Source organism: Strongylocentrotus purpuratus, unplaced genomic scaffold (assembly GCF_000002235.5).
Source record: "Strongylocentrotus purpuratus isolate Spur 01 unplaced genomic scaffold, Spur_5.0 spur5_scaffold_20, whole genome shotgun sequence".
In the NCBI taxonomy this organism is placed as follows: Eukaryota; Metazoa; Echinodermata; class Echinoidea; order Camarodonta; family Strongylocentrotidae; genus Strongylocentrotus; species Strongylocentrotus purpuratus.
Window position 1 is genome coordinate 12902686 of NW_022145606.1, and position 16004 is coordinate 12918689.

The following is a 16004-nucleotide window of genomic DNA, read 5'->3' on the forward strand; positions in this document are numbered from 1 at the left end:
CATTAAAAAGAGAAATATAGGGGGTTGCCTGCCCGCCAAAATGGGATTGACATTGCCTTAAACACGATTGTGCCCGCCCCCTACCTGCAACAATGAAACAAATTTTATATAGCAATTCATTGAGAGAAAGATGTATTTTCGCTCGCTAGCTAAAATGGGTATAAAATCACCCTAAACACAATATTGTTCCCGCGCCCTGCATGGGACAATTGAACCAAGTTTAAGTGGCAATTATTAAAAAAGAACTGATTTTTTTTCTTGCTCGCTACACTCGTTTGCAAAAAAATGAAATTAACGTCGCTAACAAGTGAATGTTCCCACCCCCAACTTGCAACAATACCAGTTTATATACCAAACGTTACTTAAAGATTTTTTTTGCTCGCTCGCTCGCCAGAAGTGAAAATTAGCATCGCCTTTTTTGTTTGTTTCGGTCGCTTGCCCCCCCTGACGGAGTACCCCAGGTACGCCACTGCATAATATCCACATAAATTTTTGTGAACTCGACTTGGCAAGATAATTTATTTCGCCATGTCGACATTACTTTTTGGGTAGTCGACTTGGTAAGATAATATATGTCGCCATGACGACATGTATGTTTTAGAAGTCGACTTGGTAAGATAACTTATGTCGTCATGACGACAGGAACTTTTTGTGAAGTCGACTTGGCAAGATAATTTATTTCGCCATGTCGACTAATAAAAGTTGATAAGTCGACATGGTAGGTTAAATATCTTTACATGTCGACATGATATGGATATTAAGTCGACTTGACAAGATGAAATATCTCGTCATGTCCTCAAGTAGAATGGCACTTTAACGCTTCCGTATTGGCGAGATCGAGAATTGACACAATATTTTTGTTCTTGTCCGTCATGTTTTTGCAATGCATGCAAACTACGTTTGATGTTGCTATTAATTGTTTTACTTTATATGAATGCCACTAGTTTGAAGATGGACAATATCCATTTATGCGCTATCTTGATTAAATCGGATGCACAAATGATAAATTGATATCGGTGATTTTTTTCTTCGTCCGACAAATTGCTCATTTTAGACGGGTTCTCTACGTTGTCAACGTGCTTTTGGAATATACATTACGAAACTTAGAATAGCAGCTGACCTGTGTATCGGGTGAGATATATTGTGTATCGTTTTAAGTATGAAATTGTCTGGATTTTTAACACAGAACTATGATATGAATGTTTGCAAAATGAAACGAGTGTCATGTGAGTAGTACCGGGTGTTGTTATACGTTTGTGATAGGAGGTGGAGGCTAACAGGAAAAGGAAAATTATGGTGATCGCATGTTCTGATTAAAGGTACTATGTCCCATTTGCAGGCCATCAAAAATGAAAAGATTAAATTCCAACGGCATTTGAAAGATAATACTTATTTAGAACTTCCCTAAAAAATGCTCATTTTCGACGGGTTCTCTACGTTGTCAACGAGCGTTTGGAATTGACATTACGGAAGTTAGAATAGTAGCTGACCAGCGTATCGGGTGAGATATATTGTGTATCGTTTCGAATATGAAAATGTCTGAATTGTTCAGACATAACTATGATATGAATGTTTTAAAAAAAACGAGTGTATGTGAGTAGACTTATAGTACGGGGTGTAATTATATGTTTGTGAGAGGAAGTGTTAGAGGCTAAAACAGGGAAAGCAAAAAGTGATCACATTGCCAGATGTTAATAAAGCGAAATGAAGCACTAGAATTTGTTTTCTTACATAGTGATATGAGTTTAAGCAGTTGCATGTTTGTGTTTGATTAATTGCACCCTTCAAAATCATAATTTTCCTAGTTTTAATTTAACTTTTTTCAAACTCTAAGACAAAGGACAACAGAAACAAAGTAAACGCAAACATTGTAACCCGACCAGGGATTCACCTAAGTGAATGCTATAGGCAGTTTTCATTATTCTAGTACCTCCACTTGAAATTCATACTGTAATACTAAGACAATTTCCAAGAAATCAGCCTAGCCCATTTGCTGCTCAAGTTTAGTTAATTTTAATGCACTTGTAGCGTTTAATCAAGAACGAAATAGTATGTTTTAAATACGACAGTACCCTCTTCCAACAGAGGATGGAAGGAGGAGGAGGAGAAGAAAAAATAGAACGAGCAGGAGGAGAACGAGGAGAAAACGATCTTCTGATTTCAAGACAACTTAAATGTCCCCTACCTTTGACATTGTGTTGGTGATACAGATTAAAGATGAAGTTGAGTTCTTGTCATGCGATTGCATTGAGAAAGAAACGGTGTGAAATCAACCAGAAAAGGTTGATCATCTAACATATAAGAATTCGTGTGTATTGCAAGGTTCTGAAATCATCAAAATGATAAGAAATTTGGCCAAGTCTTGGTAAAGTTACAAACACTGTACACAGAAAGATGCATATGGGACTACACGAACACGTGGCGTAAAAAACTTACCCCCCGACTTTTACGAGTTACATGACATATTTAGAATATAAAGGCATTTGAAGAGCCATGCTTTTCAGGGAATATGTCTTATCTGATGTTCTTCCACATTTGCATGATAAGAATGATAACGCTCACAAATTATTTTTCACCTCTTCCCAGAACTCAACCTTCTTTTTAAGTTAACACTGTCTTTGTCATTATCTAAATCTATTATGCAGAAATCAGAAATCGGTTTGGTTGTCTAACACGGGAGAGTTATGAACATGGATACCAGGTACAAGGTGTTGTTGGTGATTACGCTAGTCTTGTTTATCAGCAGTTTCATCGTATTTGAACGAGATATATCTCCTCGGTATATCCAGCACATGAAGTCTTCCAAGCAGAAATCACCTCGCCCTGAGCTCCACAACCGAGGAAAACCTGACGAAGAACAAAAGTATTATTTTTGACCTTACCCTCATTTCGACAATCTTTTTTTCTTTCTGTCTATCAGAATCATATTGATATACAATGGCATATTTAGGAAGGATGTACTAGAGGAGAAGAGAGATACAGACTGAGAGAAAGAGAAAAAAAACACCTGGAAACAGAGCTATTTTTTTTTAATGGACTGTCCATATGTTAACTCTACTTGGACATCAGTTGAAAGAACCTCAGTCTGTTTCCTTAATTAATTTGTATTCTTTCAATTTAAACTTCATGACCCTTTGTAAATGAACATGGTCTTACACGAAGAACCACATAATCTTTGTTTGGGAATGTGTTCATCGGTTGGTGTCTTTCTGATAAAGGAATAGTGTGTTTTCATCAGCTTTTATATCTTTTAAATTTCCACCCAGGCCCATCGTGTCAGATAACAACACTCTAAGTCAAGTGGATGGAAATTCATCATGGCAAGAAGGCGAGTTGAGGAATCTATCAAATCTTATACAGCAGAGACTCCATTTCCTTCAGGTATAGTAATAGGCAGAGATGTAGTTGGGCATTTTTTCCTCGAGTTTGCCAGGAGATACATGTATTTATGTCAGTGATGATGTCATCAGGCTATTGGTCAACGACACAAAGGCAATTTAAATAGCATTACATGACGTTGCCATTAAAAACGTGCGAAAAGTACAATGTCTTCATGCGAACTTGATTTCTAACGGAGGGCAATAAAATAGGTTATTGATATATTTTTTATATTTTATTTAAGTCGTTGTGATTGTGTTCAAATCAATAAATTGTGGTTTCATCGTTCATATCTTTTTCACCAGAATCCTCCAGATTGCAGAAAAGCCAAAAAGATCGTGTGCGATTTAAGCCATCGCGTTGGATTCGGATCCATCGTTCATCATTTGTCGTTCTGCCTGATTATGGCATACGGCAGTGAGAGAACCCTCATCCTTAATTCCTCGGAATGGGTCTATTCCCCAGGGGGATGGGACAAGTTCTTTCGCCCCCTCAGTGAGAATTGCCTTGATGGACAAGTAGAGACCACAGCTTACACTAAGTGGCCAAGTAGGTATCCTGAAACGGTACATTAGATTGTTTCGAATAATATTTATAATAATATAATTATAATACTACGCTGTCGCTCATAAAGGTGGAATATTTTTTTTTTATTCCAATTTATGGAATTCTTTTAAAAATAATCTAAAAATAATAGATCTAGATAATAGTATACATTCTCAGATTTTATTGAATAATAATTTGCCAATGTGTTTTTTGCGTGACTGCTTAAGCATGTGTATGCTACTATGCTTATCAACTAGGGGACCTATGCCCTTAAGTCATAAATGGCAGTAATGAGGATTAATGCCCCACAAAAGGGCACTAATATAGCACATCGACACGGTTTTGATCCTGGGGCCTCACAGTTACGAGGCTATTGCTTTGTCACTGAACCATGACTGTACGCAGCGGGGGCTAGGGTAGGGGGCAGTTTCCATAAATTAAAAAAAAAATGCAATACCTTTTCAATAATTTATTGCATTTAACCCCGGTGCCTAACATTAACAAAATTCTGTGTGCCCTTGCCTTGAGACATGATGCATGGCCTTCCAGAGGATTTTTTTTTATGTTGGGGACCGGGGTAAAATGCAATCAATTATTGAAAATTTATTGCATTTTTTTTGGTTTTTTTTATTTATGGAAACTGCCCCCTACCCTAGCCCCCGCTGCGTACAGTCATGGTTCAGTGACAAAACAATGGCCTCATAACTGTGAGGCCCCAGGATCAAAACCGTGTCGATGTGCTATATTAGTGCCCTTTTGTGGGGCATTAATCCTCATTACTGTCATTTATGACTTGAGAGCGTAGGTCCCCTAATTAATAAGCATAGTAGCATACACATGATTTAGCAGTTCCGCAAAACACACCTTGGCAAGTTATTATTCAATAAAATCTGAGAATGTATACTTTTATCTAGATCTATTATTTTTAAATATTTTTAAAAATAATTCCGTAAATTGGTGTGAAACTAAAATATTCCACCTTTATGAGCGACAGTGTACTAATAATAATATTGCTCATTCTTGTTCAACTGCAACGCTCCAAGCTGTACAGATCAATACTTTCAAGTGAAGCCCCCATCACACGTACTAGCCACTGTTTACGATCTGTTTAAGAACTCCTTGGTCGGGAAGGGTGATCTAGGACTTTAAGCATGTTCAAAATTTTCCCCGTCCGGCAATTAGACGTGGTGACAACGTACTTAAAACGAGATGTACGTACTACGAACGGAATAACCGCACTTCGATCCTATATCCTTCATAGTACGGCAATCAGTCCGTTCGTAGTTCGTCCATCTCAGTCTGAGCCCGTTTGGCAACATTTTCGAGAACGTAGTAAGAACTAGTTTGGTGTGATGAGGGCTTAAGTAAACAGAGATTATAGACAGATGATATGATGGATGATTGTGAAAAATCAATAAATAATGGAAAATTATGCAATATGTTGTAGAAATCGGTAGAAATATATAACAACTGAATGCATGCATCTTTTTTTTTTTTTCATGTAAAGCTCCTGATGGAAATGATAGCATCCAAGTGGTGAAAATCCCCGTCATAGCAGACTTTGCAAAAACGAACACAAAGCCAGACTTCCTACCTTTGGCGATTCCTGAAGACATCTCTGAGAGACTGATGAGAGTCCACAGTAAACCCCTCATCTGGTGGATAGGACAAATCATCACCTATATTCTGAAACCTCAGCCTCAAACCCTAGAATTCATTGACAATAAGACAACTGCCTTAGGATTCACTCATCCGATCGTTGGGTGAGACGAATGTTAAGGTCTTTAAGTGTAAAACGGTGCATAAGCCCCTGAAAATAGTCGCTATTTCGTTTCCATTATAAAGTGCGTCCCAGAAAAAACGAAATCGAGAGTTATCGATGTTTTATCATAACTTAATCATAATTATAGTTAATAAACGACACGTATTTTTAATGCTTAGACCCTCTTCTTTCATCTGATGAACTCGTATGCATGAGTAATTAAAAACAGTTTGAATATTAAAAGGGTACCAAAAAGTCATTTGGCGTACGGTATCTAATTGTTGAAAAGAATATCACATTTCTAGAAAGTTTATCTTCAGTCTTTTCATATGACACCTCAATCACGACAAATGAGCCAGAAATAACAAAGTTCTGTGTGTTTAAAGCTATGCTCGCATTTCCATAATTGTATTAAATGAATTTGTTTTCACTGGCTGTCTGCTGTAGCAACACAGAATACGAAATGAATCGGAGTTTATTTTTTGTTGTTGCTACAGCTAGCAAGATGCTATGTTTCGCCGAAATCACGCTAAAGTTTAACCATATCAACATTTAAAGGCTGAGTAGAAACCGATAAGAAAGAGCATGCCTTGGCATGAGTCGGTTTATCGCCTACGTTTTATACAGTAGGCTTGCGGATGCACCATGTGAGAGAGGGGAGGATTGAGGAGTCCTGAAAATTTTTCTTGAGGGTGTGTAGTCCTGAAAAGGACTGTCGGTTATCTTTCTTAGCGCTGATTCGAGAGGATGGGTGGCGGGAGTGAGCCACTATAAAATAGCTCTAGTATTTAAGCATCGCGGTTGGTCAAAACGCGTTTGGCCTGTTTTAACTTAGGCCTAGGCCTGGGGGTGTTCCACAAAGATCCTAAGTTGAACTTATCTCTAAGTTGGACTTAAAAATTATGGAAAGCCATTAGCTTCTTTGAAAATATTTTGTAAAAGTTATTTTGAAAGGCATTAATAAATTATTCAAATCATTCATATTTTCTATCATCAAGGAGATTTCATGTTCTGGATGTGGAATTTATAAAAAGTCTAAAATACTTGAATTTCTGTTTTTTGAATATATTTCATTTTAGGACTCCAATTGCTGTCCATAATTTTTAAGTCCAACATAGAGTTAAGTTCTACTTAGGATCTTTGTGAAACACCCCCCCCCCCCCCTGTACTAGTATGGATTTAATAATGGAATTTTGGATCAATAGCAAGGTCTAATTATCTTTTCATTTGCTAAAACTAACATAACTCTTTTTGCAGCTCTATACTACCATTTAACATCGGTTAATGTATATCACACAATAACTCATGTTGCCAAATAGTACATAGTATAGAGCAATGTACGTGTAGTATGATTAAGACTTGTTTTAACCTGAAGTGTATTTTTAGCTTAACCAGTCAGAACAAAACAGAGCTGAGGGGGCAGACTTATTTCAAGCATCTTATTGACTATTGACTAGGTGGCTTTTTCAATTATCTCCCCCTCCCCCTCCCCCCCCCCACAAAAAAAAAGCATTCAGGTCAGGCGGACAGATAAAATCAAGAGCCGGAACGCCAAAAACAACTTCAAGGGGGAAGCCAAATTTCACGGAATCGAGGAGTACATGGACCATGTCGAAAAATACTACCAGGAATTGGAGAAGAGAAAAGAAGTGTCCGTCAGGAGAGTCTTCTTAGCAACAGACGAGGTCAGTCTGCTCTATGAAGCCAGGAAAAAGTGAGTTTAGGACACCTATCGTGGCTAAATGCCATATTGTACCAAAGCACTACTGCAACATTGAATTCATACATATATATGTATACATATATATATATATATATATATATATATATATATATATATAAACTTCTTAATGTCGACTAGATGAAAATAACGACAACAAAAAATCTTCAACCCAGCATTATAAATTGCAATTTGATCAAATGAAATGTATCATTATTATTAATCCAAATATATATTAGTATTAACAATGAATACAAAATTCATTTCGATTTCAAAAATGAATGTTACAAATTATTACTATAATCGATTATAGATAATGTTTATATTTTCTCCAAACTTTATTGAAAAGTCTAAACATTCATAAAGTTTAATCAATAAAATGCTACGAAGATATGAAATTACATATCTCGAATAAATCACATTGTCACTATCATTTTATGAAGTTCTTTGAACGGGCTCGATCCAAAGACCTTCGTCATTCTATTATCTAAACTACTCGACTACGAATACGCTAAGAAGTAATTTGCAACATGATTTAATTTATATAGTAGGCTTGCGGATGCGCCATGTGAGAAAGAGAGGGAGGATTGAGGAGTAATGAAAAGGACTCTAGGTTATCTTTCTTGAGGGTGTGTAGTCCTGAAAAGGATTGATTTAATTTGTTTGCATTTTATTCTTTGACAGATATCCTGGATATGTGTTTGTGAGTGATAATAATATATCTCAGTCAGCGAGTGTATCATTAAGACAGTCCGAGGAATCTTTGATGGGTATGATCATAGACCTTCATCTTCTGGCTCGCTCGGATTTTGTTGTTTGCACGTTATCTTCAAATGTATGTATCTTCCATGTTATATTATCATTGTTATCTATTTATTAATTCTTTCATTTTCTCATTTATCTATCTATTCATTTTATTCCGATCAACTTGAAAAAGTCTAACATTTTACCGATTTATTCTTCTTATTATTATTATTGTATTATCATTATTCAAGTACACTTGAGGGAGGGGTGGGTGATTTTAAATGTTTAAACTTGTTCACTTGAATGATTCGATTAGGGGTTTTGAGAATATTATAGACAGAACGCTGGTAAATAGTATTCCCTTTGCAGTGCACGTCATCCCCTCCCCCTTCACACTCCCCTTCCCCGTATCAAATGTCCAAAATCGTACTTCTTCCTTCAGGAGAAAAACGGCACATTGGATATATAGGTAAAACATAATCCTCGCTAAAAAAATGATGTAAAATGAGGCAAATATAATATTATACAAATAAATAATACACAGCAGTGAGGGCATTAAGAATTACACACACAAGGTCCTTTTGGAACAGTATAACACGCCCGAGGCGATAGCCGAGGGTGTTTCGAAGGTACCGAGTGCGGGTAATTTTACTAGTGCCCGAACAAAATGATGTGTATTATTTGTTTTATAAGATGATGTTTTAATTGTTTTAAAACATGATTTTACTAATGACCGGTCATTATTCAATTTACGTGTAATAAATGCCTGGTCACGTGTACGCTCTCGACCAATCATTTGATTAGGATTTGTTTCATCATAAAATGCCATGCCCACATATCATAAACGGCCAGTTGTGACTGTTTGAATACTCACAAGCAATCTTTTTTCTTTTTTCTTTTTTTTTTAAATAGAAAGTGTCAAGTTCTCACAAGGTAATGCCCTATTCCTAAACTAAAAATAGCTAATTATAATAGAAATGACAACTTGCATACTTTATTTTCTTTTTGTTAACGCAGATATGTCGACTGGTTTACGAAATGTTACAGCATTCCCATTTCGATGCCTCCAAGAAACTAATTAGCGTTGACAGACAATACTTCTGGTCTGGTGAGAATTCCAAAGCCAAGGGCAAAACTGCAAAGATGCCTGTGTATGAAGGGGCTGAGAACGTTCACTTGTATGGAGTGTGACGCCTGATAGGCTGTCTTAATCCACAATCTTTCTTTGATTTTCATTCTTTGTTTGGTGTGATAGTAGAGTGAGTGAACGTTAACAATCTCTTCTTTAAGTTTATCAGCTGAACTAGGCTTTTACCGTGAATGAACAAATAAATAAAATTAAATTAAAACAAAATGTATTATGTTGCTTTGTTATCAATTATTCGTTTGATGATGATGATGATGAACAGCATTTGACTAGCGCCATATATATGTTTTTAAAAAATTCAAAGGCGCGAGCTCCTCCAATAAAATTAGCATTAAATGTCTGAAGGAAGATATTCATTGAAGCTTTGACGTGGTCCAGGTTGTCAATTTCGCGAATAGATGTTGGGAGAGAATTCCACAGGCGAGGAGCAATAAGGAAGTTTACATATAGCACATGGTACAAATGACCCCAAATATCCACAGATCTTTTACACATGGAGAAGTTCCACTTTCAGCATATGAGAATAATAACTGCCAAAGTCCTAGATGTGCTTCATGAATATCTATTGTTTGCCCTCTTGATAAGAAAAATTCTACCTGCGTATCATAGAATGTACAGTTGGTGCATACATGAATAATGTTACATAACTTTCATGAGCGCATATCCAGAATTCATTTATGTGGGTTTGACCTTTTTGGTACAAATGACCTTCATCTGCCCATGCGCAGATTGTATCTGTAAACTCCCTTATAGAGGAAAATGCCCGGTCTCCTGTTCTTGTTTGAGGAGGGGAAAGTAGGTTGTGAACCTTAAACTGTGTGTAATTATACAAGTGTTAATGTTGGAAAATGTTAGACTTGCGGGTATTATGCACTGTTATATGAGATTGCTGAATACTGGCTGATTTCCCTCACGTACATCCTGTTCTTCAGACCATAATATTTGTCTTGCTTCAGCAAATGGGTCCTGTTACAAGCAGGATTTCTGTTAGATGTGTACAGTCTTGTCCCTACAAATACGAATGAATGAAACAGTGAGGCAGATCTTCCTAACAAGAATTGCATCATACTAAAAACATCATTCGTTTGTCGTGGACAGCTGATAACATTTGATGAGATATGGTTTATCTTATAATTGTAGATGTTAATAAGAAATGTATTAATGTTACGTTTTTTCTATCTTGTTTCTTCTTTTGCCATTTAAAAATGCTTTGTTATTAATTATTCGTTTGATGATGATGATGAACAGCATTTGACTAGCGCCATATATATGTTTAAAAAAATTCAAAGGCGCGAGCTCCTCCAATAAAATTAGCATTAAATGTCTGAAGGAAGATATTCATTGAAGCTTTGACGAGGTCCAGGTTGTCAATTTCGCGAATAGATGTTGGGAGAGAATTCCACAGGCGAGGAGCAATAAGGGAGTTTACAGATAGCACAGGGTACAAATGACCCCAAATATCCAAAGATCTTTTACACATGGAGAAGTTCCACTTTCAGCATATGAGAATAATAACTGCCAAAGTCCTAGATGTGCTTCATGAATACCTTTTGTTTGCCCTCTTGAAAAGAATACTTCCACCTGCGTATCATAGAATGTACAGTGGGTGCATACATGAATAATGTTACATAACTTTCATGAGCGCATATCCAGTATTCATTTATGTGGGTTTGACCTTTTTGGTACAAACGACCTTAATCTGCCCATGCGCAGATTGTATCTGTAAACTCCCTTATAGAAGAAATGCCCGGTCTCCTGTTCTTGTTTGAGGAGGAGAAAGTAGGGGGGCATGGGATAGTGTTCTGTGAACCTTAAACTGTGTGTAATTATACAAGTGTTAATGTTGGAAAATTTTAGACTTGCGGGTATTATACTGTTATATGAGATTGCTGAATACTGGCTGATTTCCCTCACGTACATCCTGTTCTTCAGACCATAATGTTTTTCTTGCCTCAGCAAATGTGACATATTACGAGCAGGATTTCTGCCAGATGTTTACAGTCTTGTCCCTACAAATACAAATGAATGAAACAGTGAGGCAGATCATTCTAACAAGAATTGCATCATACTAAAAACATCATTTGTTTGTCGTGCACAGCTGTTAACATTTGATGAGATATGGTTTATCTTATAATTGTAGATGTTTATAAGAAATGTATCGATGTTACGTTTTTTCTATCTTGTTTCTTCTTTTGCCAATTAAAAATCTCTTCTTTCTCTCTCTCTCTCTCTCCCTCTCTCTTCTATCCCCTTCTCTCTATCTCTCTCTCTATACCTCTCTCTCTCTCCCTATCTCTCTTCTCTCTCTCTTTCTCTATTCTCTCTCTCTTCCTTCTCTCTCCCTCACTTCCCCTCCATATATCCTCTCTCTTTCCCTCTCCCCTCTCTCTCTCTCTCTTTCTTTCTACCCTCCCCTTTCCTGTCCCTCCCTTTCTCTCTCGCCACTCTCTCTCTCTCTAACTCTCCCTCTCTCTCTCTCTCTCTCTTTCTTTCTACCCTCCCCTTTCCTGTCCCTCCCTTTCTCTCTCGCCACTCTCTCTCTCTCTATCTCTCTCTCTCTCTCTCTCCCCCCCTCTCTCTCTCTCTCTCTCTTTCTACCCTCCCCTTTCCTGTCCCTCTCTTACTCTCTCGCCACTCTCTCTCTCTCTCTCCCTCACTTCCCCTCCGTATCTCCCCTCCCATCTCTTTCCCTCTCCCCTCTCTATTTCTTTCTACCATCCCTTTCCTGTCCCCCTCTCTCTCTCTCTCTCTCGTCATTTCTCTTCTTTTTGATTTCCTCGTCATATCTCGCCTTGGTCTAGCTACATGTAGCCAGCCGTTGAATATTGTATTTTAACCATATTTCCATGTGTGTAAAATTACATGTTTTTCTTTAAGTGTGTATATTTTGGTTCAATTTTGTTTACACTATTCAATTTCATTGTAAATCAATTATTATGAGTTCCTGAACTTTACGTGTTGATGTTTTTAAACCGAATGAATAAATCAATCAATCAATAAATAAACAAATTATACATGAAATAAACACTAAACCTATTGGAGTTATATCAAATAAAATAATTATATCGAAATAAAAAGAGGCTAAACATTCCTTTAAAGGGATAGTTGAGTTCTTTATACAGACCGCAAATGCCTTCAAAGTGCATGGTTATTGCTTTTATTCTTATCTTTGACATTTCTAGTGCCCTTTTAGAACCTAAAATTGATATGAAGGTAATTTTAGACCCCAAAATGGGTGAAATTTAGCCAATACGATCATACTAATTCAGCTCCACTTTCAAAAAAATACGGTGACCGTTAATTCATCATTTAATTAAAAATAACAATATATGGGCAGGCTGGTTATGCGTAAAATAACCAACACAAACATGCCAACAAAAAAGCCAACATCGGCATTGGCTGAAATACGACGTAAAAGGCGCTATTTTGTTTTTCAACGGCTTTTTAAAATTATCTAATATTTGTGGGGGTACACCAGTACACACGTATTTGAAACCATTATATTTATGAATATTTCAGCCGTCTCTGAACCGATTTTGATCAAACAAAGATGATTTTTGTCATTTCAATTGTATGTTCTTTCAAATTTGAGACTAAGTTTTTTCATTATTTCACACACAAATATTTTGTGTAGCGCTCTTTGTAACAGAACTAAACTATCCTTTTAAATGAAAGGAAATATAAAAAGCCAATCAAATGAACACAAATATGACAAGTGGTGATAACCCATGTATACAAGATCAAAGTCTCATTTGTATGGATTAGTATAGTCTTCTCGATACATTCAGTATCATTTTGTTTACATTAAAGGGATCGTTTAACAGTGGTAAATCTGAGATACACGGCCCTACGTGTTATCATTGTCTGTGATATGATGTAATATTGAAGCCCTAAAAAAATTGCGCTTCAAAATGATCAAGAAGTGCCTCAAACAAGTAAAAATCTTTGAGTGACTGGTTTTACCATACTCGTTTTCCCCAATAGACTGTAGTGTTATTAAAACCGTCAGGCGAACGGTTTTCAAAATTTGTAATTCCAATCATAAATCTCTTGATAATCAGACAGGCGATTGGCTTGTAAAAGTCATGGGGTTCCTGACTGACCTAAAGGTTTATAATTATCATTGCATCATGAGCTAAATCCAGAATTTTATTTCAGAATCTGAGACAAAGTTACCGGATCCCTTTAAGAAAGTTGACTTCTGAATTATTCCACTGTTAAGCCGTTGACTACTGAATTATCTAATTCCCATAGACTCAACACAGGGACTACCAGGTTCCAGTAAGCAATGGGTTAAGCTAGCCCAAATAACTGACACTCCTAGCTTGCCAAGCTTACGATGAAAAAAACCAGTAATTATGTATATGAATAAATGCAAAGGGGATGCGTACAATATGACGAAATGATAACAAAAGCAATGCTACAATCGATACACGCAAGGAATAAACTGTATGGCCCGAATTCACAAAGGAGGTTTGTCGACAAACCTCCTTTTGTTTCGCCAAACCTCCTTTTGTTCTTTACAAACCAGGTTTGTAAAACACCCGTAAAAACGCGTCATATGACGTACGAAAACCAAGGTTTGTCGACAAACCCCCTTTGTGAATTCGGGCCTATAAGGCTTATCTAACGAACTCAACTATTCACAACAAAAACAAATATGAAAACATACCGAAATAAATTAACTAACATCATTCGAAATTTTCGTAAAATGTACTATTCCGACAAACTCAATAGAGTGAAATCAAATATGAAATCTACTTAGAGGATTATTAATGATTTCATGGAGAAAAAAAATAATTGCCCAATGTTAATTTTACAATAGATGATACAGTTATAAAGTCTGAAGATGTAGCCGATACCTTTAATTCCTATTTTGTAAACATAGGACCTTATTTAGCAAATAAACTTAATACACCGAATGAAAATTTTGCTACATTTCTTCCTGAACCTTCAAATTCAATACTGTTTTTTTAATCCCACTGTTCCTAATAAAATAACCGAAATAACTAAAAATTCTCAAATTAAATAAATCACAGGGTCACGATAGAATTAGTGCTGTTATTGCCATATGGCCCTGTGGGAATACTTGTAGTTGGGTCTAAATAATATCTGACATAGACAGTGACTAGTCTTCATCCTAGACTACTGTAGTGTATTACTGTGTAGGTTATGTCGTCTGCTACTGTGTAAATTCATTTTACACCTTTCTATCACTGTCACTCATCACTTCAGTGTAACTGCTTAACTTCGTTAGACTAGGCTACTCGTTCCAAACACTCCACATGTAGCTCTTCTTTGCTCTCTTCATCGCTCTTTCAAGTCTCTGCTCATTTAATGTGCACACATACTTAATGACATACCTATGCCATCCCTTGCAATGATCTCGATGCGATTGTCGTCACACATGTTCCACATACCGACATTCGTGTAGCACAAATTGACTCAGTCTGAAAATGTCCAATTATTTCCATTATAGTTATAATATCATAATCACATGAAGACTTCCGATGAACATATTCAAGCGATGATTAACAGAGGTCATAGTATAGAATTCACTTTCTGCCTGTTATGGAGCTTATAAGCTTATGAAGGAGGTTGAAAACTGGTAGGCCTTCCGACATTCTTCCAACAACTACAAATTCGTTTCCCTAGCTACCACGTTCTTCTAACCTGCCGCAGAGGGCCTAAATTCAATTTCTGCCAATAACAAGTGCTTTCCTTCTTAAACACGTCATACACTTTATCGCTTGTCCTTTAACTCACATTTTTAATCTATCAATAAATACCGGGAAATGTCCCGAGTCCAAGGTACAAGGTCACGTGACCTTTTGTCCTTGCATGTCAGCCCGAAAATCGCTAATTTTCGTGATTTGTGTACAAAACATATGGAAAAGTCATTTTTCTTAAAAACAGATCAAGCATGGGTTATTGGGTCTTGTTTAAAGTTTAGGTGGTTGTTTTGGGTGTCAAAATAGTTGAATTGTTGTAAGAAATGAAATAAAACAACAAAAACAATGAAATACATAAGTTAAAAAAACATTGAAATACATAAGAAATTATCAAAACAAGGGATAACATAAGGAATAAGCTGGCTCTTCCAATTTGTTTGTTGTATTATTATTCAGAATGGTCTAATGAATATATGTAGTGAAAAAGAATGCCTAATTATGAATAATGTATGATTTATGGGTAAAAATGTGAGTTTTATGACTTTATTTGCATAAATTACCATAAATATGCAAATGAGTGAATTTTTCGCAAAATTGAAATTATCATATTATTCTATACACTTCACTTGACATGCGAGCAAATTTTCGCGGCGATCGGCCGCTTCGCGGCCGAGATCTTAAGGGGGGCCATAATGCCCCCCCCCCCGGCCATACTAAGACCTCAAATAGCCCGGCCTTATTAGGGTTAATCTAAATCAATATGGTTTTAGAAAAGGACATTCAACTGACCAAGATTTAGTACAATTATATGATAAAATAACGAATGCTATGGCCAATAAAGAACATGTAATAGGAGTTTTTATGGATTTATCAAAAGCCTTTGATACACTGGACCACCTAATTTTACTGAAAAAAACTTTACTCTTATGGTATTCGTGGAGTTGCATTGTCATGGTTTGAAAGCCATTTATCTAACAGAAAACAATATGCAATGTATAATTATGCTATGTCTAGTTTTTTACCTACCAAATGTGG

The 16004-nt window shown here is 36.4% G+C and overlaps 1 protein-coding gene across 1 annotated transcript; it reads left to right on the forward strand.

Annotated features, from left to right (window-relative positions):
- The first annotated feature begins 835 nt into the window (after positions 1–835).
- Positions 836–9557, forward strand: LOC586950 (alpha-(1,6)-fucosyltransferase-like). The gene is made up of 8 exons (XM_030992780.1): positions 836–1131; positions 2646–2863; positions 3267–3381; positions 3684–3927; positions 5432–5687; positions 7197–7400; positions 8091–8241; positions 9168–9557. The coding sequence occupies exons 2-8, from the start codon at positions 2685–2687 to the stop codon at positions 9339–9341; spliced, it is 1323 nt and encodes a 440-aa protein (XP_030848640.1). The 5' UTR covers positions 836–1131; positions 2646–2684; the 3' UTR covers positions 9342–9557.
- Positions 9558–16004: the final 6447 nt, after the last annotated feature.

Bases quoted from the DNA above. Each gene is read 5' to 3' on its own strand.
- LOC586950 (XM_030992780.1), top strand. From the start codon at position 2,685: ATGAACATGGATACCAGGTACAAGGTGTTGTTGGTGATTACGCTAGTC. The intron at 3,382-3,683 runs GTATAGTAATAG...CTTTTTCACCAG, and splicing joins AGAGACTCCATTTCCTTCAG to AATCCTCCAGATTGCAGAAA. The intron at 5,688-7,196 runs GTGAGACGAATG...ACAAAAAAAAAG, and splicing joins TTCACTCATCCGATCGTTGG to CATTCAGGTCAGGCGGACAG.